Below are 27,273 nucleotides of genomic sequence, written 5' to 3' on the forward strand. Positions count from 1 at the left end.
ATGGAGTTTTATATACAAAACGTACCCACCTGTATTTCTTTCTTCTTCACAATTTTTCCTTCAATCCTGTTCACACAAGAAATATTTCGCGTACATGACGACAAAAGAATAACAGACCATCTTAGAGCGTGTATAACGCAAAAAGTATGACCGGGTATGGAATTACGTGCAAAACGACAAGAATGCATTCTATGTACTTGTAATTTAATCGGAGAGAAATAAATCGTGTTTAATATTCCTTATAGTTTTTCGGACGTCTTCGTTTCTTTTTTCTTTTTTTTTTTTACGAGTGCGTACACTCAATCACGTCACGACGGGAAGGTGTTTTGTCAGTGACGTAATATCTCTGATACGGGTATTATCTACTTATCTGGTGACGATAACTTTCGGCGAAAGTAATCGACGATGACTAAATACGAATGTTTCATCCAGGAATAAACATTTGTCACCATTTTTTCATCTAGATTTGTAAGATTTGCCGCCAAAGTTGTCCTAGAGAGAAATTGTGCAGAAATTGTGACGCTCAAATGTATCCTTGCGGATTAAAAATACTCGCGGCACCAGAACATCATTGTTCTTGATAATAATGAGATAGCATTCACAGTATTCTGTTAGAAGAAAATGCTCCCTCAGCAGCAGTCGTAAAAATCATGCTCGGACGAGTGACGGAATAATTGCCCGGTAATTATAAGTATATATAGAGACGGCAACTCTGCGTACTTTGCAATGTAGTAAGCGTAATTCTCAGAGCTACCTGTAATTCTCTCATTAAACATGATTTCACCGGTGACGTGGTTTGCAATGATTCTCGGTAAGGCACGAACGAGTGAGAAGTCAATAAATTAGAGTATTATAAAAAATGTTGAGGTATTTGCAGCGACAAATTTTAGCGAACAATCAGGGTTTGCAGGGTACTGCGCGATCAATACGGGACGAACGTACTCATCATCGACATTCATTTGCACGGACGGCTCCGTAGCATCATTAGCGAACATTTGCGACGGGGTTCCTCATTGTCCGGATTCCTCGGACGAAGCTGCAACATTATGCCGTCACGTTCTGTAAGAATATACACATTTCGGTTACCAAGTAGTTGTCTCGGCAGGATGAAAATATCTCTTTTCCACAGATGTCCAACGTACATGTACAGATGCAGTTATGGCGCTTGCGTGACTCGTGCGGCACGATGTAACGGTCTGACGGATTGCGTGGATGCTAGCGACGAGTTCGCGTGCGACCGTGATTTAAACGACATTTGCTCCGATCGCGAGTTCCAGTGTTCCACTCCTCATCGAGAGTGCATACCTCTTCGTGAGGTGTGCAACGGTAAGCTAGCTCATCAAATTGAAGAATAGGTTTGCCATATGTTGAACATTATTCGAAATAAACAAATTGATTTGCCGTATAAAAAGAATGTTTGGGTGCATTAATAGAGATACCGTTCGACTCGGTACAATTTCTCTGCGAGATCTCGAGATAAGGAAAAAACGATCAAATCACTTGGAGTAATTGTCAATACGTAACAAATTTTTCTCAGGTACAACAAATTAGATTTTATCAATTGGCCAAATCGACTCGCGAAAATTCTAACGAGCCCATTTCGAAAGATATTCATTTAATACTCGGAATACCTTTTTTTTTTCTTAATTTATACATATATATGTGTGTATAAGTTTCCGCCTTCATCAGGTCGCGAAGATTGCTCGGATGGCAGTGACGAGAACGCGACGACTTGTCGCGAATACCTGTGTCCTGAATACACGTTCCGTTGTTCGTACGGAGGTTGTGTGCATCAGGAAACGATCTGCGACGGTGTCAAGGACTGCGCCGATGGCACCGACGAAGACTCGAGTATGTGCGCGGCAATTAATTGCGAAGGTGAAGAATGCGCGCGATATAAATGCAGGTTGGTCGATTAAATAATTCTTGTTGACGATTATCGCGACTCGTTAAGATTCGATCGAATAATCGTTTCTACTACTCATCTTCCTTTAAGGTTCAACCGAATCTTTCACCGTTCCTTCGCTGACAATTTAGATCGATTAAAAATTGTTTCGTCTCGTTTTCTCCGCAGAGACGAGGAGTTTACATGCGAGAGCGGAGGACAGTGCTTACCGATGGTTAAAGTATGCGACGGCACACGACAATGCAGAGACGGATCCGACGAAAGCGCAGGAATGTGCAAAGCGCGCGAGTACGTAATTTTCATGCAAATCATCAGTGTGAAAACATGAAAATTCCCCTCTTCTTAACTCTGTGAAATAATCGATCTCATTAAATATTCCACAGATGCCCTGAAAATTGGTTTCGCTGCGCGTACGGCGGCTGCATTCGGCCTGAATTAAAATGTAACTTCCAGCTGAATTGTTACGACTGGAGCGACGAGGAGGAATATCTGTGCGGGAGGACGCTGCCCGAAGGCGCTTGTCGGTTACCCGCGGCAAAAGCGGCCACGCATTATAATGTAAGTGGATGCTCCAAGTGTCGGCCGGGTGAAATTGTTCCCGAATTCACGCGTCTCGATTATACCTGTGACACTGGGGATTCTCCGCAAGGTCCGAGTGAAGTTTATTGCCAGAATAATCGGTGGTCGCCTGCTGTTCCGAGTTGTATCGTCGGTAAGTAATTTTTGTAATCTTCCAATTAATCTCTCCGCTCATTATTTGCAAAATCTTAACGTTTAATTTGTCTCTAAATTAGAGACTGATGATCTTCCGCTCGAAATTTTAATAAATCGAATCAAACGAAGAATATTTACGTACTTGGTTTAATGCGTGCCAAACGAATATTATACGCATATACACATGTATGAAGAATTTTTAGGAAAGAAAGGAAAAATAACGGATCTATTAAGAACCGAATAACATGGATGCTATTGAATATTATCAATATTAATATGTACGGGAGGATGAGGTAGACAGTCAAGATGACACTTTTTGATTCGTCATTTTGACGTTCCACCTAGATTGGATACGATTGATTAACCATATAATCAATATGAACAATACAGATGTATTGATATACGCATCTGACAGTTCCGCGAAGAAAATAAATCTTTACCAAGCGAATTCTTTATACAATTCTCCATTTATCAATCCCGAAACTTGGAATCCCACCTTAAGTGTTGCGAAAAAATGTTTTTCATTGACCGGAGCAATTTTTAGGTAAGGAAGGAATAACATGTCCAGTGCTTGTTGAGGCGTACGGTGCGTTTAAACGATGTGAGGCGATGTGGGGCCCTCACAAGGGATGGCTGCCTTGTGACCGAGCCCTTCCAGTTGGCACGCGAGTTCTTCTGGAGTGCCCGGCTTTCTACGAGCGTCGTAAAGGGTCTTCGAGCATCGTATGCCTCCACGACGGCACGTGGAGTCAAACGCCCCTGAGTTGCGCTCCTATCTGTGGCACGCGAGACTCCACAGGTTTGTCAATTGATTAGCAAAAACGAACGATCGCTTGTGATTGATGTATGAATTCTGAAATCAGCCGCAGCACTGATCGTAAAGGGGTGGCGCGTCGAGAAGGACGAAACACTGCCGTGGCAAGTCACGCTGTTCTCGCACGAGAACGGCGAATGGAGATTCTTTTGCGGCGGTACACTGATAGCGGAGCGCGTCGTGTTGACCGCTGGCCATTGCCTCTGGAAAACCGCGACGGACACGGTGCGCGTCGCTCTCGGTATACTCTCGAGCAACTTGACAAAAGCGGGAGAAGACGCGCAAGTGATCGACGTGGAGAGCATCACACTGCAGAGCGCGTATCGGGACTACGAAAGTAACTATGGCTCGGACATCGCGTTGCTGATCTTGAAGAGAGCCGTAACTATCGACTCGGTCGTCTCACCTGCTTGCCTTCCTCAGCGTCCCGACGCGACGTTGACGGAGGCTCAAGAAAACGGTGGATTCGGATTGGTCGCCGGTAGGTAGTTTCCGAAATAAGAAAGAATTATTTACACGAATTATTTTTCTAAATAATAAAAACGGAAAAGCTTCTCATATTTTATTATTTTAACTCTTTATACTATGAAAGAGGAAAGTTCAAATAATTGGTAAATTTTTACTTTATTACTTGAGTGTAGCACCTTCAGTGCAGCTTGCCACATCTCTGGCCGCTTTCCAATCCATATTTTCTTCCGGTGTTACAACGAGCGAATATATTCCTTAAATCGCAAAACTATGTAAGAATGTTCTCACACTTTCTCTCATAATGATCCACATTATTTTCTTGATCCATCTTATTCTGTGTTTGACGATTACAATACGATTCTAAAGCTTTGAAAGCTTTACAGGAATGGGGCTGACAGAGAACGACACGTTTAGTCCGACCATGAGAATGACCACGGCGAAGATCGTCTCCGACGACGAGTGTCGTCAAAAACAAAAGAAGGATTTTCGCAAGTATCTAACTTACACGTCTTTCTGTGCCGGATGGGCGAATGGTACCGGAGTATGTAACGGGGACAGCGGTGGAGGGTTGGTGATCCAACGGCCGAATTCCAGCGTTTGGGAGGTTCACGGTGTCGTTTCCGTGAGCCCACGTAGACTGGGTACCAGCGTGTGCGATCCAAACTTTTACACTGTTTTCACGAAGGTACGTGAAGCAGAAAAAAGCAAATTATTAGAAGGAACTATGGTCACTTTATTCGTTACAGGTTTCAGTGTATATCGATTGGATCAATCGGATTGTAGAGAGTATACCAGTTAGTGGCCCACCTGATCTTGATCGACAACCGAACACGGATTACATCATCGTTAGATAAAATTTGAAAATATCTTTTATGATAACTTGATTATCCCCCGACAAATTATTATTGGCAAATATATATAAATACGAACAAATCGATGTCGTTCGTTCTTTCTTCATCGTAAAACAAAAGAGTATTTCGCCACGAATGCAAGCGCATATGCATCCATGACGTGTCGAGACGACGATAATTTTCGTAGATTTCAGATTGTCAATTGGGGAAGCATTTGAAATAGGCGTTACAAGGAGGTTTGCCATGAATAAATCCGTGACGGGTGTTAAGCACAATAACGTATACATCACGCCTAGCCAAGTAGAATTCACCGAAGCCGCCGAAGGCATTTCGTATCGGCAATGTATTACCATCAAGAACGTCGGAAATAGATCTGCGTTCATCAGAATCCGCCAGCCGAATTCCATAGTAAATATCTCTCTCGATATTCTTATTAATCGGAATTCTTAAAAGCGAGAACGTCCCTCCCAAATTTACAACATTACACACGCACGAATAAGTGTTACTAATAAAACGAAAGAAAAAAAAAAAAAAAAAAANATGATTAGAATGTTTCAACAGGGGTTTGAGGTGGAAACTTGGAAAAGTAACACGCAGCTGAGTCCCGGATTAAGCTTAACAGCGTGCGTGTCTTACACCTTCAGAAAACCGTCTCTGCTGCACGCGATAATCCCGATCGAGATTGACGGGAAGGTTCTGGACTATCGTGTCGTGTGCACGTTGGCCGCTGAAGGCATCAGTATCGAGCCGCGGTCGATAGATTTCGGTATCATCGATTTAGGCTACAAGTCTGTTTCGAAGATAATTACGATCCGCAATAAAGGTGGCAAAAGCACCAGGTGCGGAAATAATCAACTCGTCAAACGTACAAAATCGAGGATTCTCATGGAGACAAGTGCGGAAATTATTCAGGAAAATTGACAGGTTCTCGATCGACCTCGGGCAAAGTGACTTGGAGGTTTCGGTGAAACCTCTCCGGGGAACAGTGAGACCGTCGAGAGAGATGACTCTGCGAGTCGAATTAGTCGGCACGTACGAAGGTGTCTTTTACAGCGAATTCTGGTAAGGCACGTCGCCGTAAGTTTCCGACCCGAGAGAAATTCGAACGATATCCGCAGGATCAAGTCCGTTCCAAACATTCGCGTTCCCATCAAAGTGAACGTCATCGCGCCGCGATTGGTGGTCTACCACCCGAACACGACCGGATGCCTCACCCTAGTCGATTTTTCGCCCACCATTGAAGATACTAGCAGATATGACACCTTCGTGTTGCGGAATCTCTCGTCTCGAGTCGTCAGCTATGTCGTCCTCGCTGAAATGGGCAACGAAGTGAAATGCATTCGGGTACGACTGAGATAAGTGCGCGTTTCAGTAAGTTTGTACAATGGATCAAATCTCTGCAGGATATCGATCATGAGCGACATCCGTCTCACAGAGTCTTTAAAATTCGTCCGATCGAAGGATTACTGGATCCGTTCCAAGGCGTTATCTTCGAGATAGAGTGAGTCCCTATGGATCTTCGCAAAACGCACGCATATTCGCGCAATTATATAATGTTTCTTCAAGTAGAATCTGTTAAAAAACAATCGGAGAATATATATTTTGTTGCGGGGGAGAAAATCCATTCTTAAATTCTCGTCGAAGGATTTAACGTTAGATTGTGATTTGGGAAACCTTCCTTAACATTGCGAGCTTAAGCACACTGCTTTTTCATATGTAATCTTGTAAATTAAAAAGGCCGTGTCTGTTAAATGATTTACAGATTTTCGCCGACAAGCAAGTTATCGCGACAAGAACGGACAAAACGTGAAAGAAAATGTCCTGAAAACGGAGATTTTATAGCCTTCATAAGAATAGTTAAGGTGCATTGCGCTGAATCGGGATTCCGTCGACTTGAAATGGAAGACAGTCTCATGGACGACGGTTGGTTTTACCACCGGAATAATTGTGTAATCGCCATACGTGGTTAACACTTTGCATTTCAACAGAAGAGGGAACAACAACGACAGAGTCCTCCGCCCTGTCAACGGCCCGCTCGCCAGGCATCGATTCGGAAAATGATGACATAATAAGACTCTGCCTCTATGGAGAAGTGGCAACGGCACGGCTTTACATCGAGCCGAACATTCTTTATTTCGGCGACGTGCTCGTCGGCCAGATGTCACAGCGTGTACTTCGCCTGACAAATCTCTCGGCTGTTGCGCCGATATACCTGGAATACGTGCCGAATGCAGCAGCGCGCTGTTCTCCAAAATCACTGCGACTTCAGCCAAAATCGTCGATCGAAATTCTCATTAAAGTTCGCGGAAAAGAGAGCAGTAATTAGCACGTTCGATCAATTCTAAATGCGATAAATAAATTTCATAATCTTGCGATTTTAAATCGGATCGAGTGGGGGGGCTTTCCCATCCCCTCGTTATTATCGTTTCTAACGTGATATGTTGTACAGTTCAACCTTCGTTCAAGCTGCACTTCGACGTCAAGGTGGATTCTTACAGCTCGACCGCATCGAGACGATGTATCGAAAAGAGAAAGATTGGGAGTTATACCGTCGACTGTGCAGTGAATATTATTTTGAAATCTAAACTAGGATTCCTGAGTAAGTCCAACAAGGAAAGGTATCTTGAAAGGGGTATCTTCCGATTTTGATAAATTTCGAATATATTGTAGAATGTTTCAAAGTAAGAGACATGAGTTTTTTTCTTACAAGTACTTTCTCGCATGAAATCGCGTTTCTACAACACGTACGTGTTGTTATAACACACTGAGAGGAAAGATATGTGAAAGATTAAAAAAAAATCGGTATTAACAACATATGTATTAAATGAAAATTCTTTTACTCTTGAAATAGAGTAAATTTCATGCAAGGCTTTTTAGAAAAAGAGGAATTTAAGAAAATGTGTATATTTTCTCATTTGAAAATGTTTTTCAGTACAAAAATATTGATATAAGTAAAGATATTATTAGTATCCACCGAATAAGTATTTTTTTTCTTTCAGTGCGTAAGGAGTAACAGTCGATGTATAAGCGGGACATATGTCTTTATCTACTTAGCGCCTCACTGTATGTACAAGCAGTTGCATCTGCTTGTACTTCGCGTTCCTCCTCATACGTGAATACGAGTTAATTAATGTTTTGTTTTTTCCGGCGAAGGCAGAAGAAGTTTGCCGATAAAAGCGATAGACAACGACGAAGAAATCATGAGACGAATTCTTCGCACGCCTAAATGGAAACACGACGATTACCCGGTCGATAGACTAGTATGTCGCGTGAAAAAGCCCATTCTTGAGAGATCGATTTGCACGAGAAAAGCAGCTGTACTGATACCTTTATCGCCCTTGCAGATATACAATATCCACATTCGCCCAAGCGTGTTCGCCTTTGGCATGGTAGGTAACTCCAAATATATGTAGCTGCATGGACGCTGATAATATTTGGATGAAAAGTTTTCTGAGAAAAATTACAGCCGATGAGAAAATAAGCCTGTTTCGTCCGTGCAGACCTTTCCCTTAGCAGAGAATGTCCAGAAAAATATTCATTATAAATTACTTCAATCACGGACGACACCCCGCGATTGATAGGTAGCGCCGAATAGTCTCAACTATCGACAGTTGGTCGCGAGGAACACGAACGATATCCCAGTGATGATACGCTTAACAAGTTCGCCGGCTGACTGCATCCGCTTTCCTGAAAGTGACTTGATGATCTTGCCACCAAACTCGACGTCGATGACGAAGCTTGTCGAGTACCATGCGAAAGACATTGGCAAGTTTAACGGATGCATCGGCTATGTGATTAATAATAATCACTTCTTCGATCTCAACGTTACCGCTTACGTCGTTCATAAGCAGCTGCACATCGATAAGAGAGAGATCGAACTTGGGAAGGAATGGTCGAGCGAGGAAGCTTACCGGCCATTGGCCTCTGTCATTTGTATTAAAAACAAACTAGGCGCGAGAACGTGTTTCAGGTAAATTATTTGTTTGTACCAATCGACATCGAATCGAACGAAAGCGCACGATTGATTGCAGATGGGAAGTGCCGAGTGCTTCTGGTTTCTACATAGAGCCAACGTCCGGTGCCGTGCGCGGTGACGCTATTTTACACGTTTACGCGCATTACGTCGCTAATAATCACGCTAAAGTTAATAGCGTTCAAGCCATCGTAAAATGCGAGAGCGGTAGTTGCGGGTCCTTGCGACTCAGCATACCGCGATTGACGCCGAAGGTCGAATTTGTAAACGACCACGTGAATCTCGGGGAGATACCGCTCAATCTGCCGACCAAAGTGATCGCCATTCTCCGAAACTTCGATATTAACGAAGTGGCGTACGAGGTGGACAGTGCGTCATTGACACACGGCAGCGCCGTTAGTCCACCGAGAGGCAGAATACCGGCGCGCGGTATCGCGATTCTTGAGGTGCTATGTCGTCGAAATTTTCGTAGAATTCAACATTTCCACTCGAATTATCAAGTCTAGTTGGTTAAGTCTTCAGATGGAGAAAGTAACTTCAGAATACGAAGACCTTCGACATATTCATGTAGAATTCATCTCATTTACTATCTTAACGATTTCTTTCTTACGCTTCTGTGTAGGTACATCTTACTTTCGATATTTGCTGCAACTTTTCCGCCGTAATCGCAGTTATGATTCAAGGGAGTGCGCGATTGACGTACAAGATCAACGGTAAAGTATCGTTTCCGCGATTAAAACTTCAGCCGGAGCGAATAGAGATGAAACGTGTCAGTGTCGATGCCTGTCAAACTCATCGGATAACAGCCACGAATATCGGAACGACGATATTGGAAGTGCAATTTTTGTTAAAAAAATATCCCGAATTTCGCATCTCTCTGTCGGTAAACGGTCAAAGCTCGGATATGGGTAAGTAGAATTGGCAAAAAGAGGAGAAGCAATCTGTTGATATTTTGGAGTTTTTCAACGGACGTTAATCTTTTAATTGTATTTGACAGAGAATATAATTATCGTCCCAGGCGCGAGTCGAAGCTTCTATTTGCACTTCGAACCGGTCGACTTAGCCAGCTACGCTTTCTACTTGCCGATGATGATAAACCAACTGCTGGGGCCGGTATCGGCGTTGAGCGTCAGACCGTCGGAATTTCTGAAATCGCGCGAAATTCGCTACGCAAATCTGTCGAACTTTGTGATAACACCGTTGCCCGATAAGCTACCCACGGTAACCATCGATTGTACTGTTGCCGCTCGCGTTGTCTCCTTCAGCAAACTGCTGTTTCGATTCAACGTCGCGACTAACGAGGCGAGTGTCTATACCGACGGATTTAATCACGTTGATTGAAGATTTCATCGAGATCGAATCTTTCGTTCTGTCCGCCGCAGCTGTCCGAAGAATTGTGCATAGAGAATCGGGTAACGCGAACAACGGTGCTCTTAAATATTGAGGAATTCAGCCAATCCGATTGTCCGTTCACCATCGAGTGGTCTCGCGGAGCGGAGGTCAGAAGAACGTCCGATTCTATCGAGTGCGCCTTATATCCCGGCGACAGCGTCCACTTCGTTCTCGAGTTCAAGCCGAAGAAACGCGGCAGCTTCAGTGTCGAAGCGCCGATACATGTTCACGGCGGGCTCGACGTATTCAATAAATTACGTCTCGACGGCGAGTTTCCCGCCAGCACGATCGACGTAGAACCGACAGAGATATATCTCACGCCCGTTCCTTTAGGCATGGCGATTGGGAGAAGGTTTATGATCCGAGCGAGGCACTTTGATAACTCGGCTTCGATAGGCGCGGACTTTTCGTCGGTGTCGCGATGCCGCGGCGACTACAAGAACGATTTGATACGCGTCGATTTTCCAAATGGCGTTCTTCCTCATTCGTAAGTCGTCCGAGTACATTCTTACAACGACCAATTTGAATAGAATTTCTTCAACGATGAATGCTACTTTGAAAATAATGAACATTTTTTATCCCAACGAATTTGGAACTCTTAAGGCTGGGATAAAAAATTCTCCGACGAGTTGATCCTCCAACAGAAATCGTTTGCTTATACGAATATTCTATGTGCAAGAACGTTTAAAATAAATGTTTCTTTATAGGTGCATAGAACTTGAGGGAACGGTAACGTTCAAAAGTGATCAACCTGTGTCATTTTGCTTGACGATCGAGTTTCGGGACGATCGTGCAACTAGCGTGTGTCGCCTAAAGGTGCACGCGACGGCGGACAATAATTTATTGACGATATACCAAATGCGATTGTTTGACGATGCAAAACGTGTCTCCATTTATTCATCGCCATCGTCAAACAATGAAACGGGCGATCGTTCTCTTGGACAAATTATAGACTCGGAACTTTATTCATCTCGAAATGAAGAAATATATACTAACGACGATGAGATGGTCGGTAATAATGTACAAACAGACAAGAAAGAGACGACGGAGAATGAGCGAGTGTTATTTCGCGAGAGAGAAATCGATTCGAAGAAACACTTTGCGAAATTATCGCATCAAGATTATTTTATTGATGACCGGTGAGTGTTACAAAGAAATCACACAATGAACGAAAAGGATGATGTGTAGTAACAAAGTGCTTAAAATGAGTTCTAGTAAGGATCAACACACGGCAATTGAATCATAATTGAAAAGAGGAAAATGCTTTTTACAAATAACTTGCAAGTTTCTGTGCTTTGCTAGCGTTTGCGGAAAGTATATACACCAAGTAACGATATCTATGGAAGAATGGATGTATTCGGGACCCCTGAGATTTCGGTTTTACCTGAGCATTCCCCACGGTATCACTGCGGCTTTCTCAAATTACTCCGTGAAGAGGAAGTCGAACGTAGGATATCCCAAGAGGAAAGATAACGCGACTATACCGTCATTTATCGATGTGCTCGAGTCGCTCGTGGGGTCGAAGATACGTGATTATTTGGGAGAACAGTAATGTCGTGGTATATTCCTTGATTTCTATGTGCCAATTGTTAACGTACTGTTTCATTCGAGGCAACCGTTACCGGAAGACGATGTCGAGAGAATCAGTTATATTCTACGATTGTATGATAAGGTGCTCGACTTTCTTATATCACGCGGAGCACATTTAGCTCACGTCTCGACGCAATTTCTTTTAAATTACGACGATTACCTCCTAATCAATGCTGAAATCGCACAGAACGATGTGAGTTGCAAAGCATATATATATATAATTTAATAAGTTGACTCGAAAAATTGACTTGAACATTGTTCCGTTACACCGAATCTTTCGAAAACGCGGACGTTGAAAAGACTTTCGGAAATTTGCGCCGTCTCTTACTGATGTACATCATTTATTATAGGAAAAAATTCAAAGAAAACCGAATCAATGCGAGCGGCTCTCGCGACAGTCATTCGACTTGCGAAACCAGCGATGTTGGTTGGACGTGGTTTTACAAACTTACAAATGCTTCGTGCTCGCTGGAATACATGAACGCGAATATCGGATATTACCGTTCTTCACGATGCATTTCTCGAGAAAATCCCATAGGGAGTCGCTAATCCCGCCATCGAGGTTTACCGTATCACTATAAGAGCCTTCCTACAAGCTATAAGGAAATCGTTTATTAGAAGAATAATCGTCTTATATCTATAGAAAGCCTCCAAGTATTTTCCTCCGAATGACTCACTCATCAGAAATTTGACGGACCTTCCAGTTTGCCGAAGCAGTGTGAATTACACGAGAGATCCATCCATCGAAGTATCGTGAATTCGTCGAGCAAGAAACTCGATAACCGTTGCCCGGAGGAGAGCTTTCTGCTGGCTTGGCTGCAGTACCATTACGAGCAGCAACGCGTGCGAGACTGGATGACCGACCACCGCTTGAATTCGCAAGAGAAGTTAGACGAGCCTCGGTTAGTTCAGAATTTTCATCGGGACTTATCGGACAGTCTAGTGTTAATTGCCCTTACCGCGGCCTACTGTCCCTTTCTTATTCGCGAGTGCTTCGGTAATTTCTACATCCGCCCGAGGAACAGCGAAGAGGTAATTGAATGACACATTATCGCTTTTAGATTCTGTATAATTTTCACAAAACTATGTCCTTAACGCAGACATTACACAATGCTATTTGCTTGGTCACCGCTTGGAGAAAGATACGAGTTGGTTTTATAATCACGCCGATGCAATTAGTTAATCCGAATGAAATTCAGATGTTGATGCTGGTGACCCATCTTTTTCAAACTTTACCGACGTATGTGCCCAATGCCAAGGTATTTGTATAATTCAATTATATCCCAGTATATTCCAAATAATTAATATGTAGAAAAGATAAAACAGGCATGGTTTAGTGAGAAGAGTAAGTTTCATTCTTGAAAAATAGAGAGAAATATTGAAAGAAAATAGTGAGTCAGTTTTCAAAGAAACGAAGTAAAAATTGCAATATACTTCCAGGATGTTGGAATGTCCCAAGTATAAAACGGACTAATTATTCAATTTCTTGAGAATAATATTCAATAATATGCAATTTAAAGAAAGCAGGCAGGTGTGATTGAACATGATTTCTTGCGATAGAGCTGTTTTTTAAAGAGCTCGAAATTGATTAAAAAATGGGAAGTGAGATTTGTCTTAAGAATGAAAAAAGTGGTCTGTTTCTAAATAAATGAAAAGATATGATAGAAATAAATCGCTCTTTAATCGAAATTAAAGAGACAATACAGTCGCCGTTGTAAAAATGTACTTGAATCTTTAACAAAAATGCATTTGAACGGATTCGAGTAATATCATGTGTGTGATGTACAGAGAGAGTATATATGTATAATCGTTTGTTAATATAGATAAAATTGAGCTGCCCGCTATCTCAAACTGCAACCAAGCAAATAAGCGTTTCGAATCCGTCAGATAACGCTGTTAGTTATTTATTATTATTCGTCAACAACACCAATCGCTTTTTCAACATCCTAAATCCTGTATCGATCCTTCGTTTGAATATGCGTGATAACGGGCAAGTGCAAATACAGTTTCACGCGAAGAAAATAAGAAAATGTCAAGGTAAAGTTGTCGTTTTTAGGAAAATAGTTCGAGACTAATGTTTTTAACGGCGGTTTTGCATGAATTTATTCTTTCGTCAGCATACTTGTTGTTTTGTGGATGCGCCATCGGCCCGTACTTCGGTAGCAACCAATGCATCGTCTTGGAGGGTCAGATCGATAACGTAGGAATTATAAAAGAATACACGGTACGCAGCAAATTGTACGAAGTCATCGAGACCAGTTTGAGAATTAACGTACCTTATCGAAACGCAGCAGAATACGAGATATGGTTAACGGAAAAACGGCCGAATCATCCGTGTAAGATAACAGCGGTTTTCCTGAAGATTGCGATTAAATATTTTTAGACCTTAATTCCTTCAGGACAAAGTTGAGCAAGTCTTATATTTTCACAAATAATTACCAAAGCAATATATCATGACACAAATGCGCATTTAGCTAATCTAGAAATGACTCGATGGCGTGATCTATGTGCCAGAAAAATACCGAGGAGGCTTTTTCTAAATCAAAAGTCATTAATTGTTGTCGAAGGTGCGCCGGAAGTGCTTTTATCGATCAGTGTAGCGTGCATTGCACCTAAGCAACGGAAATTTTGGTTAATTTTCCAGTCGAAGATTGGTGACTTCATTATTCAGGTTGGTGTTAAACAACAGTTGTTTCTTGAAAATAATAAAATCATGATCAACGCAAAATATTGCGATGTAGAAATAAGGATATTAATTTGCTACTATCCTACAAGTAGAAATGATTATATTGTGGAATAAAATCAACAACAACTGTCGTAGATAAATTCCACTTGGCAAGCACCGGTTAATGATAATATTGTCATCGAGTGGACGATTCGGGAAGAATGCGTTTGCCCAGATCAGCGAGGTGACACAAAAAATATTTGTCCGTTTAATTTTAGTGTACCCATACTATCGCGCAATATGCAGCTCTGGAGATGCGTTGCCGAAATGTTTCAGAAAACTCTCGACTCGAGAGAGCGTATTTTCTGGTCCAAATATTTAGGTATCACACATTGTCAGTATTAAAATGTGTCATACTACTATTAAACCTACGTATAAAAAGTCCTGCAGAGAGAAGCGGTTTTGTCTTCATTCTGTTTTCATTGAACTGCACTAAAAGACTTTCGTTAAAAATTCTTTTTTACTTTGTATAAAATATCTTTTTGTAACAAAGCTACTCTCTTAAACTCTCTTGGATTGCAAGATTGCATCTTTTAATATTTATACTTACTATTCGTTTCAGATACGCACATCGGATTACGTTTAATACAATGGTTAATGGGGGACGACATTGATTCCACAGTTTCTGAATTTGCCCATATCTTTGATAACACGGTCACATATAAAGTAGCGATTTCGGACAAATCGAGCCCTCTTGTTATACCAGAATATTTTACTATAGAAGGTCGGTAAAAGTTCAAGTTAATTGCCGCATCATTTACATCGAATGAAACGGTTTAAATAAAACAATATAATTATTGCTTTTGAAGACGTAAAGAAATACTTTTAGGAAGAAACTTATATAATTGGAAGAAATATTATAATAATAAATGAAAAGAGTCATTCGTCGTTTTCGTGATGTTGAAAAATATATTTTCGAATTTTGGTAGAAAATTTGGTTTGAAACACACATAGATTGAAAAAAATGTGGAATATACGCCGTTAGAATCCGGACATGAAAACGTTTTTTTGTAAATAAATAAATCGTTTATTAGAGCCAATATTAAAGAAATACATTCGAGGGATCCGTCCTTCTCATTCGATGAAGCCACCCTGCGCCACGATCACTGCCTCGAGATCCTTGTCTTGAAGCGTGAGCACGCCGTCTTCAACTGAGCCTGGTTCATTGCTGCAAACGCCGCCTCGGTGGCGGAAGAAGACCGCGTTGGGCTGGCTGGACTTGTTGGTAACCTTCTCGACTATGCCCCACATGTAATAGTCGAGAGGATTCAGGTCGGGACTATCGGGAGGCCAAGTCCTACTGGGCCAAAACATGTTGACGTTGTCGGAGAGCCAATTCTGCACCAAGTGTGAACGGGTGTATCGTCTTGCTGGAAAATATATGGCCTCCCTGAGGCCACGGCCTCCATCCAAGGCTTCACCACCGTTCTCAGGATCTCCAAGTAGACCTCATTCGTTTCCTTCTTCTGGAAGAAGTACGGCGGCATGACGTCGCCTTCATTCGAGACTACGCTTAGGACGTGGACACTGGCCGGAAATTTCGTCTTGTTCACCACATCCTCGGGGTCGCGGGCAAGCCAACGTACGTTCCTCCGGTTCACCTTGGCATCCACAGTGAAAATCTTTTCGTCGGAGAAAAATCTGAGGCGGCCGGCAGCTTCCTGCTTCAGTGAACACATGAGCAAGTGGCAGCGGGCTAGTCTCTTGAGCTTGGCGGCATCGGAGAGCATTTGGCGGATCTTGAGAACGTAGAACGTGTACCTGAGATCCTCTTGAGCGATCCGACGGATCTTCCTCGCCGGGGTAGAGGAGTCCTTCTCCGAGGACTCCTCCGCGTACCTCCGGATAACATCGTACACCGTCGACTTGGGGTACCCGAGAAACTTGATTATTTCGTTTGGCGTCCTTCCGGCGTGAAGACTTTCAATGATCGCTGTCCTCCGGTTACATTCCGGGCTTAAATCGGTCATTTTGAGGTTACGCACGTCTTACGGTTTTCGCAACCAGTACGAAAAGGGGCGTTTTTCACGGCAGCCAATGGCGCTCGACGCTACCATAAATTTGCTCCACTTGCGACGCACGATATCCAATGAACGTACTGCTTTTCCAAAAGAGCTGCAGGCTCATTGGATATCGCACTGGTCCGCGGTTACCCATGCAGCTGATTTGCCTTGGTGCCGAGTGGCACCCATAGCTGAATTCTAATATAGCGGGAATTTCAAATTCAATTTTGTTCGGATTCTAACGGCGCACCGTTTATATATATATATATATGTGCGTGTGTGTGTATATTGGCTGTTAAAAAAATATAGCGATTTATAATGTTTACTAATCTGAGCAGGAAATGTTTAGCAAACATAAAACCGAGAAATTAGTCCTTTCAAAATTAGAAGCAATTTCTATATTGGTAGCTGAACAGGTTGACCTATTCATGTTTACATGCCGACGGCATGTAAACATACATAAGATCGTCTTATAAATTCGCTTATATGTAGAAATTATCCCAGTTATTCATCGTTTGAATCGCTATCACAATTAATTTTTGTGATAAATTCGAGAATTTAGTAGACAACAGTTTTATTATTTTAACAAGAAAATAGCAGAAATGTTTCATATTTGATGTGTTGACACATTGTGCTGACAGAATACTTCTTATAAATATCAAAATTAATTTAAGGTAACATAATCTTATATGCCGTAAAAAATTACAATTAATATAACTATTTATTTAGATTTATATTTATTTAATTATAAAAATGCTACATAAATTATGTGTATCTAGATGTAAGACGATCCAACGGACAAGTTCCAATCTGTATACACATCTCGCCAACAACTCCTTCATTATACGAGACGACAATGACTCTCACTTCCCTGTCTGGTAAAGAACTTCGGATATACATCATTAATTGCATACAATCATGAAGGCAAGTCATCATTAGTGTATGATTAATGTAAAAGCTATACCATTTAAATATTTTATCATGTAGAGGACGTAACTTAAAGAAATAACATTAGCCTATTATCTGTTTGATATCTACGGCATAAGAAACTTTACTGTACATTTTTACGATAATATTTTTGTTTTTACTAGTATATTACGTCTGAAAATGTTTCTTTATAAAATTATTATTTTGCACATATACGTAATGTAAATTCTTAAGAACGGTTTTCTTCACAACGAAATGTCTTACAAAGAAATTCCATTTTCAAACGTTATTCCTTTCCTAGTTGTCTCACGATCTCGTATTATCCAATTTTTCAATTTTTTTCTTTTTACAGTTAGCAACAATTCGTCTGTATAATTAATGACGATTACATACCTATTCTTCGTCATGGTTGACATATACGAATAAATTAAATTTAATCCTTCGAAATATTTTTGACATCAAACAGGGATTTGCGCGAGTACATATTGAAATTAATAAGTACCTACTGATAAAGGATATGATAATTGTTGAATTATCATGATTTTGAGCTCTAGAATGCATGGTAAACTTGATCTCAATTGGTCTAATATTTCTGTGTGCAATTTTCTTTTTTATTAATTAATAGTAACTTTTGGTCAGCGAACATAAATGTGAATATGTATCGATTTTCTATAATCGGCCGTTTGATGTTTTGTTATTATTTTTTAAGAAAACAATGCAAATCTTATAAATACCGCAAGTTTTTTTGGAAAATCACTTCCAATCAGATACAAGAAAATTTTCTTATAAAATTTTCTGAATTTCCCATTTTTTACACCATTTTTAAATTCTCTTGAAAATCGCCACAATGCAAAGAAGACGATGTCACAATAGAGAAAACAACAAAAAATAAAATTTAAAGTTAAAAGATTACTGTACGTCTATGATACGTTTACACTGACAGATCGAAATAAAACCAATCATTCGCAGAGCGATCATGCAATTTTTTACAAGCATTTTCTCTATTGTTACTTCAATAATATATCTCCCAATGTGTTGTTAAAAAGTTATTTTCTATTTTTACTTATACTGCGGGTATATACATGATGGTACTTCTATTTGTGGATTAATTTATATTATTTACATATACATTTACATTTAAATAACATTTACAATTGTTAGACAATACAATTGTCAAACCAATTTTCGACGGCGCATTTCCTTATGTAAAACGATATCATAATCGTCGTTCTCCGTCGATGCGCTGGAACCACTGCCGTGTGAGCTAGTTGCAGCACCGTCTATAAAAAAGAAAGAAAGTATAATTGATATGCAGTCAATATAAGAATTCAAGAATATAATGTCTTTCTGTATTCAATATTATTCACGATGACTAAATATACGGACTGATTATAAATTTAGGATAATATTTATGTGACTGCGTGAATTAATATGAATTACATTAATATACGCTGGCAATGAATTATAGTGTTAATTCTTACCAAGATCTGCATAGTTGACTTGACAGAAAGCTCTACGGCCACCGAAGGATATTTGATAAATAGGGAATTGGCCATCGTTACCGTGTTCAATGGCTGTGTAAGCATCGGCTTTGTGTTCAAATGTTACAAAGCCGTAATTACTGAAACACACGTTGTTGCACGGGCAAAAAATAAGTAAGCACAAAGGAAATATTAGAGATACTATTTTTGGTGGTGAGTGAAAATAAATTTTTCCTTCCTTGCAAAATAGAGAGAATTACTTACGTTTGTGGACGAAAATGAAGACTAATGCCTACAATACGGCCAAATCTCTCAAAACGTCTGTGTAGGTCTGCTTTGGTTATTCCATTTTCAATATTCCCTACATATATTACTCTTCTTTCGTCCACTTGACGTTGCCATTCTTTACGGTATCTTTCATTCTGATGTCTACGATGGTATGATAGAGGGGACCTGCTAAAAAATAATTATGAAAATTATCAAAAGATGCGTCTCAAAGTTTCAACCAATTCGAGTTGTTCTTTAGACGGATCGTGAATATGCTTCTCTTGTCGATAGTATACATGAGAGCTAGGTTATTTTTATTTTGACATTATTTACCTTCTCATGTCCTGATCTTGGCGGCTTCTGGAATATCTTCTATCATAATATCGTTCCCGATCGTTGCTGCCTCGATTGTTTGATCTTCGGCTCCTTCCACGAGAAGACGATCTAAAATGACCGTTATTTGTCCTTTAAATTTTTCATATTTCTATCTATGTAACTTATTCGTGAACTATCGTTTCCTCAATATCATACAGGATAATTCCGAGAACGACTATTAATAAATCGATCATAGAATAGGATTGACATGTGATAGAGATGGAGCAATCGTAATTTTTTTCCTTTTTTTTAGGTGAATTCTCGCTGTAAGTGGAGTTATCTCCAACTTCGGCAGAAGTTTGAGATGTTTCAGATGCTAATAATTATTGATCCATCCTGTATGATGCATAAGTTACGACATATACTTCTTTTGTTATATACCTTGAACGACGCGAGTAATATCGTGAGGAAGACGTTGAGAGAAGTGAACTGGAAGTCGAACTATCATGACTGCGTTGACGACTTGTTCGTCGTACTCTGCTATGTCTAGTTTCTTCAGAACTGCTTCTACTTTTACTTCTGCTTCTATTTTTACTGTGGTTTGAAGATCTATTCCTGCTCAAACTTCTGCTTCTACTTTCACTAGTACTTGACTTCCGGCTTCTGCGTTTGTTCCTGTTTCTCTCAACACTTCTTCTCCTGTATATACTCTTATTCCCACTCCTTCTCGTCCTTCTACTCTCACTCCTACTTCTGCTGCTGCTGCTGCTGCTGCTGCTGCTCTTATTTCGAGTTCTACTCTTGCTCCTGCTCCTGCTTTTGGTGTTGGATTTCGAACGACTTGAACGACTAGATTTATAATTTCAAAAATAAATTTAAACAATAGGAAAGGAATGGCTGATAAAAGTTATATCGCAGATATTGGCTTATTTTATTATTCAATATATTTCTTTATATCGTGTGAATACATTAATTATATTATAATATCCCGTGTCTTTGTATCAAATCGTTCGAAAAATTCAAGTGCTAAAATTTTTATGAAAATTTCTTATTATACACACACACATACACACACACACACACACATACAGAGAGAGAGAGAGAGAGAGAGAGAGAGAGAGAGAGAGAGAGAGAGAGAGAGAGAGTGTGTGTGTGTGTGTGTAATTATCATAAGACATTAATAAATTAGTATCGACTAATTGTATTACGCTACTCATTAAAATTAAAGTTTAAAAGTCCTAAAAATTATTTTCAGCAATTTTCAATAAAGAAAGAATTATCAAATTTAGCCAATTACCGCTGTTATTTAGACGTATATTATATAAGGTAGACTAATAATAGATTTTGGAGTTTTTACCGTTTGCTTTCTTGTTGTGGCGATTTTCCAGAAAATTCAAAAATCGTTTCATACGTCTGGACCGCTGCGTCGCAGTTCAGTAATTTAGTATTTCCTGCGTCATTATCTAATACAGACTTTATAGCTGTATCAATCTCACATCCAGACCAAATTTCTTCACCTTTTTCCACAAAAGGTTTTGTCATGGTGTACGCATTATAAAGGTACACCAATTTTCTCTGTACTGATATACCAGTTTTATTGCTATTATTTGAAAATTCTCTTTTTTTCCTATATTCTTCTAGATTTAACTTTTTACGTATCGGTTTTTTAGTTTCTTGTACCGGTATATTTTCAGTATTGTCTTGCTGTATTATATTTTTAATTTCATCATTCGAACTGTTGATAGTGGTTACAATGCTTTCCTTAATGTTCTTGGTTAATATTGAGCATTGTGTAGATGAATTTTGCTGTTTTTTCAGTACAGAAACTAATTGGAGTGCTTTAGGTCCTGTCTGCGTTTCCATTGCAAAACTCTTTTGTCGCGACTTTAAGATGGTCCTGGCTAGAACTGACTGAATGTTCATGTCGCCAGTGGCAGGAGCTTTGTTGATTAGATTCGGAGCTGCTTTTTGAGCAGACGGCGAATTAACTGCGCAGCTAACTTGTGTCAATATCACGTCGCTCTTTTTCGGCTGATTGTCACATCTCTCCGATTGATTTGATGTTTCACTTCGATGTGATTTTGATGTGTCTTTTATGAAAATGTGATGTATATAAAAGGATTATATAAATTATATTTACGAATAGTTAATTTATTTGCTATCGAATTATCTGTGTGTTACACTTACTCTTGCTCGCTCTTTCATTAGAATAAACTTTGCAATAATCGTGTTCCAAGTCTATAGAAGAACTATTACTTTCTTTACTTTTGAACATAATATTACTGCGATTTTCAGAATATTCTGTGTTTAGTACAGCGTGCGTTGTCAGGACGGTTCTTTTAGGTACCTAAAATTATAAAATTAAATTATAAAATAAGTCAAAAAAGGAGAAAAGTTTTTTTGTCGTAATAGAATTTACCTCCGTCATAACTACTTTCTCGCACGAGTTTTCGGCATGACACGGAGTGTATATAGTAGATTTATTGGATGCGCCATCCGTTTGACAACTCCGTTGCTTTACGTTGCGCGTTTTGTTTGGTAACTTGACACGACGTACGTCCTCAACAGTTGGTTTATCATTCGGTAAAGTTTCAGATTTTTCAATCTCTTCAAATTTTTCTAATAAACTAGGTAAGTCCACAGCTTCTATACCTTCTCCTATAACAGAAAATAAAGATATATATCTCCATTAATTCTAGGATATATACATTCAGAAGTCTCCGAAACCTCGGTGAAATTTTGAAGCTTCATTATTGTTAGAATTAGAGATGTTATGACTGTCTTAGAAAAAAAGTTTGAAGTCTCTTCAATAGCTCGCAGCAACAGTCAGTTGCCGCTAGACTAACAATGTGCCAGTGTAATTAGTCTGGGAATCCCAGTGTGTCAACCATGAAACCTTATTAGTAAGTAAATCTTTATTTATTTCACTTTAAGCTGATAGTGTAAATTTATACTCGAAACAATATTCTGATTATATATTTCTTCAATTTAATTATAACATCAGTAAATGATTTAATTTTAAATGTATTGCTCATAAAGAATAGAAAGTGTAATGTTATAATAGAGAAATCTTTTCCATAGTGTTGTCTATCATCAGGTTTTCTAGATTTGAGACCATTGGAAGTATATTATTATTAATAGGTCATACTTATTGTTTATCGTTGTACATAATGAAGATACATAATAAAAACTCGCAGCTACTCGAAGAGGTAAGGCAGAAAAAGACAACAAAAAGCTCTATTTCCGGAGTGCAAAATTCTTCGATATTCATCGGTCATTATTGTGTACGAAATATATCGCAAATTCATGAAGATACAGTACAATTAATTAATTCTTTCTTTATATATTACTCATGCTTAAATAAACATGCTATGATTATATGTATAAGTTAGTGAGTTTGTAATTTTTAATATAAATCCTAATTTTTTTCTTTACTAGTCTGTGAAATCGTCAGAAAACAGAAATTTGGACGTTGTTATTATTCGAGCCCTACAATTTTCTCGATAACAATCGGAGTTTTAAAGGCCAAATTTTTTTGTAATACTTTGAAATATATCCTTTGTCTAAAGATCAGAAAGATTTCTTCTCGTTTACCTCTATTAGCAAAAAAATCTATGCAATTCTCAGGCAAATAGAGCTATGACGTTTCCCTTGGATGAAAAAGTAATTCATGTTCTCTAACACATTTTTTGGTACTTATGATTTTGGACTATTTCTGGATGAATCAACGTATTTACTGGCTCATTTACGATCGATTGCAAAAAGAAAAAAAAAGTAATCAAAATACAATAATTTTCTCAATATATATAATAAGGAGACACTCAGAGATCACCCCTAAACCTCCGGTGTGGTAACCATATACACGAAAAATAAGTGCCTATGATTAAAACTTGAAATCCATAAATAGTCAAAAATACTCAAACTACATTCAAACATAGTTGACTCAAATATTTTATTTGATATGGAGTTTCAATTACCTGCACTCTCCTCCTGTTCTTGTTTCATTTTTGGAGTTACATTTCCTGTGTTCGTTTTTCTCTTTTTCGCATATGGACGCACTTTCTTAGTGCTTGTATCTTTTTTAACGGATCCATATGCTTGTCGAGATGTAGATGGTAGATCGATATTAATCTCTTTCTCCGTTTTTATTTCTCTTTCCCTTTCTATTTCTTCAATTTTACCGTCAGTGCTAAGGGGGAGATCATCTACATTTTTACATTCATTTTCTCCTTCAACTCCTTTGACTGTAAAATAGAAAAAAATACTTGTTTTATACAAAAATCAACAGTGTTGAAGGCAAACTGAAGAAAATCATTGGCAATACAAACCTATTTCCGCTTTTTCTTTCTGTGGTTCTGGTAATACATTTTCTACATTATGCAATTCTTCTAATGATTCTGTAAGCATAGCCTCCACACCATGTAATTCTGGGAACATGTCCTAAGATGTAGATATTTTTTGTAATAAATTTTGTATACACACACACACACACACACACACACATACACGTACGTGTGTACATATAGAAATATACAAACAGAAATAAATTGATATTTTTATGTTATGTTATGTTTTATTATATTCTTCTCTTTATATCATATTTATATAATCATTGCTATCATTAGAAAATTGCTTGAAATTTTTGATTTAGATAATTTTAAACAATTTTTTAATATTATAATTTATAATGAGAATAATATGAGATTATGAACCTGTATAAAACGATCATAGTTTTCTTCTTCTTGCTTAAGGTGTACTGTCGGAAGTTCTATAGATTGTAAAGATTCCAACTGCTGTGAGACTCGTGCTTTCCTATTTTAAAATATATTAAAATAAAATTGAGTGTACTTATATTACGTATCAATCAATCAACCAATATATTAACACGTATCAATCTATCATGTCATTCAGTAAGAACGATGTACTTACTTTTCTGCCTGGTTTTGCAGTTGCAAAAGATATGGAATGGTATTAAAATCCTGTTCAGTACATGAAAACAAGAGATCAGAACGATTTTGTATTATACCCTGCAAATAAATAATTCACAATGCAAACATATGTATTTATCGTTCTCTATTTATCATTATATCATTATGTTTTTAATTTATATGTACATATTTTTTTTAATTGCATTAATCTTGTATCCTATATAGATTAAAATATAAATATATATTTTTCACTGAATTCTTCAAAGCTTTTCTTTCATTTTTAAGATATTTATGTAATACTTATACACACACAATTATTTTTCCCTCTTACCTAGTTATTAGTGTTTCCACTTTTCATATTACACATACACCCTCATAATTTACAGATTCTTATATCCTTTTCATATTTCAAGTGGATATTTGTATAATTTAAAGGAATAAACGTCTTTTATTGAAACCACGTTAGCATACATGGGTATTGATTTAAGTGCATTAAATATATATATATACAGGGTGGACCATTTTAATCCATCCAGTCGAATATTTCGAAAACCAAGCCCGGGAGAGAAAAATTTTTCAGACAAAAGTTGTTTGGTTTCGAGGGGACCATAAGACGGTACCATTGGTTTGACCTTGAAGAATTATTTGAAAGTCACATGAAGGTCACCTCAATTTTTTTAAATGGCATCCTCTATTTTTTATTACATATTCTTGTAGCTGACCTCGAGAGCTTTCCAAAACACTATAATGAAATGTTTCTTCATTGAGTACTTTTCGAGTTATAAAGCTCCAAAGTTGCAATAGGAATTAATAGGAATTAATAGTTTGTAGATACAATTGGATATTTAGGTATCAATTGATTACGGAAATCTCTCCCACTGTTGATCGGAGTGTCAAACTTTATTATTCACAATCAGAGGCTTACGTCTGCCAACAATACCCATGGCTGATTATCGCCCCTCAGAGATTGTTGATATTCTCCTTGTTCTCGGAGAATGTGAACTAAATTATCATGAAGCTTCGCGAGTTTACCGGAATCGTTACCGCGAAAGAGAACAACATCCGAATCATACTACAATCCGGGACCTCGAACTAAGAGCTCGCCAAGGCCGTTTAGGACGTCAAAGAGCACATCATGCATTTTCAAATTGCAACTTTGGAGCTTTATAACTCGAAAAGTACTCAATGAAGAAACATTTCATTATAGTTTTTGGAAAGCTCTCGAGGTCAGCTACAAGAATATGTAATAAAAAATAGAGGATGCCATTAAAAAAAATTGAGGTGACCTTCATGTGACTTTCAAATAATTCTTCAAGGTTAAACCAATGGTACCGTCTTATGGTCCCCTCGAAACCAAACAACTTTTGTCTGAAAAATTTTTCTCTCCCGGGCTTGGTTTTCGAAATATTCGACTGGATGAATTAAAATGGTCCACCCTGTATATATATATAGAAAGTAAGCAGAAAATTATACATATATATAAAGCAGCATTATAAAATTGATAACATGTGACAAAATGCACTAGTCAACGAATTTTGTATCCTTGAATTTCTATTTTTTCTATTTACATTCATGTATAGAAAATAACAAAAAGTTATTGAACTCCAAGAAACAACAAGAGATTACATCTTATTTTAAATCAATAATTCGAGGTCCAAAAATAAAATAACAAAAACCTTAATGATATTGATGAGGAAAGCATAATGATAGAAAGTATAATATATACAAATAATATATAATATATATAAAAAGCTATACAGTTATTCAACTATACAGTCGTAAAAAGGAGATATTTCACAAGTGCACTTCATTTCACAGTCAAGCATTACTACCTCTTGCGGGTTGTAGATACTTGTATAGTATTCGTGAATGCTTCCTTCGTCGTGGAAATGTCTTTGTTCAGTCTCCATATCCGGAATCGGGGATTCTATCTCAACCATTTGCCTGCAATATAATTAATATAATGAGAAGAACGTTGATTAACAATAGTCATCGGTAGCGATCGGGCTGTTCACGCGGTTTTTAGGGTTTTTAGGTTATGTCGAGTTGAGAGAGAGAGAGAGAGAGCATGGTGCGGAACGCACGTGTACGGCTTGAAGTTTGACACTCACTTGACGTTGGCGTGGAATTTAAAGCGCGCTTAGTCACTAAACACACACGTGCGCCGCGGATCGATCGAAAAAATACGCGTGTATTTCTCACAATGTATAAATGCAGATTGCACTATTGGCGCGTCAATTGGATGCACAGACAATAGTGTCGCGTGTTGAGACCAGCTGCTGAACTAGAGCGGCAACCGGCTCGCGATATTCACCATTATTCACTATAGAACGGTCACGACAATGCGCTGTCACGCACCAAATTACACTCTGTCGAAAACTCACTATACTTGCAAGTATATTTCCAGATACGCGATCTACGGCTCGTGGCCTCTCTCACAGATTCTTTCACGATGCGGACACATGGAAGGGAGCGCTGCTTGGCACCACGTACGTGTGTGTGCTTCTTTCATGTGTAGAGCCATTTGAGCGAGGACGCGCACGCGCAAGAAAGGAAGAGAGAAAAAGAAAGAGGGGAGAGGCAATGAGAGAAGCCGGCTTTTCCACGTTGCGTCACGCCTTCGGGAATTAGTGGCGGTGAATATCTTGGAGAAATGACAAGTTGCTGAAAATCGCTTCTCCCTGAAACCAGGAGCGTGCGAATCATTTAGAATACGCGGTAGAATATAGATATGTGCAAGGCCGTTGTTTCTTAGTTGGCACAGTATAAATAACGTCGCGTATCTGCGTTCATGTAATTCGACACGACGAACAACGTTGCATGCAATGCCCGGAATATTTGTTCGGCATTTATATCGCAAATTTATTGCGAATTTCGATTCATGTTTGACTGTTCGCCGCATCAAAATCGTATTATGCA

At 38.9% G+C, this 27,273-nt stretch overlaps 3 protein-coding genes across 10 annotated transcripts; 2 read left to right on the plus strand and 1 right to left on the minus strand.

Moving 5' to 3' along the window:
- Positions 1-774: 774 nt before the first annotated feature.
- LOC106746644 (sortilin-related receptor-like) lies at positions 775-4,786 on the plus strand. Its single transcript, XM_014623440.1, has 10 exons — positions 775-811; positions 911-1,061; positions 1,130-1,326; positions 1,690-1,906; positions 2,075-2,194; positions 2,290-2,618; positions 3,165-3,419; positions 3,484-3,915; positions 4,286-4,587; positions 4,649-4,786. The coding sequence occupies exons 1-10, from the start codon at positions 775-777 to the stop codon at positions 4,754-4,756; spliced, it is 2,148 nt and encodes a 715-aa protein (XP_014478926.1). The 3' UTR covers positions 4,757-4,786.
- A 210-nt stretch (positions 4,787-4,996) lies between these two features.
- LOC106746645 lies at positions 4,997-15,165 on the plus strand. Its single transcript, XM_014623441.1, has 20 exons — positions 4,997-5,161; positions 5,315-5,592; positions 5,666-5,815; positions 5,872-6,097; positions 6,157-6,254; positions 6,516-6,676; positions 7,203-7,352; positions 7,907-8,142; positions 8,335-8,723; positions 8,785-9,095; positions 9,199-9,257; positions 9,349-9,634; positions 9,724-9,947; positions 10,109-10,605; positions 10,826-11,257; positions 11,421-11,666; positions 12,413-12,740; positions 12,809-12,967; positions 13,765-14,044; positions 14,996-15,165. Exons 1-20 carry the CDS (start codon positions 4,997-4,999, stop codon positions 15,163-15,165), a joined length of 4,845 nt encoding a protein of 1,614 aa, XP_014478927.1.
- Positions 15,166-17,202: 2,037 nt separating this feature from the next.
- On the minus strand, positions 17,203-26,842 carry LOC106746862 (uncharacterized protein DDB_G0284459-like). Of its 8 annotated transcripts, none has more exons than XM_014623972.1 (14): positions 26,669-26,842; positions 26,187-26,298; positions 24,356-24,453; positions 24,139-24,238; positions 23,755-23,866; positions 23,404-23,670; positions 21,846-22,084; positions 21,614-21,773; positions 20,784-21,516; positions 19,868-20,275; positions 19,445-19,555; positions 19,109-19,300; positions 18,845-18,984; positions 17,203-18,643 (listed from the first exon to the last, which is right to left on the minus strand). In XM_014623972.1, the coding sequence occupies exons 2-14, from the start codon at positions 26,292-26,294 to the stop codon at positions 18,537-18,539; spliced, it is 2,775 nt and encodes a 924-aa protein (XP_014479458.1). In that variant the 5' UTR covers positions 26,295-26,298; positions 26,669-26,842; the 3' UTR covers positions 17,203-18,536. The 8 variants fall into 8 exon arrangements, with proteins under 8 accessions (XP_014479458.1, XP_014479459.1, XP_014479461.1 ...); XM_014623973.1 differs by having other exon boundaries at positions 26,739-26,840; XM_014623975.1 differs by lacking the exon at positions 26,669-26,842 and adding an exon at positions 26,466-26,632 and having other exon boundaries at positions 19,109-19,297.
- Positions 26,843-27,273: the final 431 nt, after the last annotated feature.

Source organism: Dinoponera quadriceps, unplaced genomic scaffold (genome assembly GCF_001313825.1).
Source record: "Dinoponera quadriceps isolate SergipeBrazil2010 unplaced genomic scaffold, ASM131382v1 scaffold1565, whole genome shotgun sequence".
In the NCBI taxonomy this organism is placed as follows: domain Eukaryota; kingdom Metazoa; phylum Arthropoda; class Insecta; order Hymenoptera; family Formicidae; genus Dinoponera; species Dinoponera quadriceps.

Excerpts from the sequence above, each read along its gene's own strand:
- LOC106746862 (XM_014623972.1), bottom strand. The coding sequence starts at position 26,294 with ATGGTTGAGATAGAATCCCCGATTCCGGATATGGAGACTGAACAAAGA. Across the intron at positions 23,867-24,138 it reads ACTATGATCGTTTTATACAG|GACATGTTCCCAGAATTACA; the intron begins GTTCATAATCTC and ends TCTACATCTTAG. Across the intron at positions 20,276-20,783 it reads CCACAACAAGAAAGCAAACG|TCGTTCAAGTCGTTCGAAAT; the intron begins GTAAAAACTCCA and ends TTATAAATCTAG.
- LOC106746644 (XM_014623440.1), top strand. The coding sequence starts at position 775 with ATGATTTCACCGGTGACGTGGTTTGCAATGATTCTCG. Across the intron at positions 812-910 it reads GTGGTTTGCAATGATTCTCG|GGTACTGCGCGATCAATACG; the intron begins GTAAGGCACGAA and ends CAGGGTTTGCAG. Across the intron at positions 2,195-2,289 it reads GGAATGTGCAAAGCGCGCGA|ATGCCCTGAAAATTGGTTTC; the intron begins GTACGTAATTTT and ends AATATTCCACAG.
- LOC106746645 (XM_014623441.1), top strand. The coding sequence starts at position 4,997 with ATGAATAAATCCGTGACGGGTGTTAAGCACAATAACGTATACATCACG. Across the intron at positions 5,593-5,665 it reads AAAGGTGGCAAAAGCACCAG|GAAAATTGACAGGTTCTCGA; the intron begins GTGCGGAAATAA and ends GAAATTATTCAG. Across the intron at positions 6,677-7,202 it reads AGACAGTCTCATGGACGACG|TTCAACCTTCGTTCAAGCTG; the intron begins GTTGGTTTTACC and ends TATGTTGTACAG.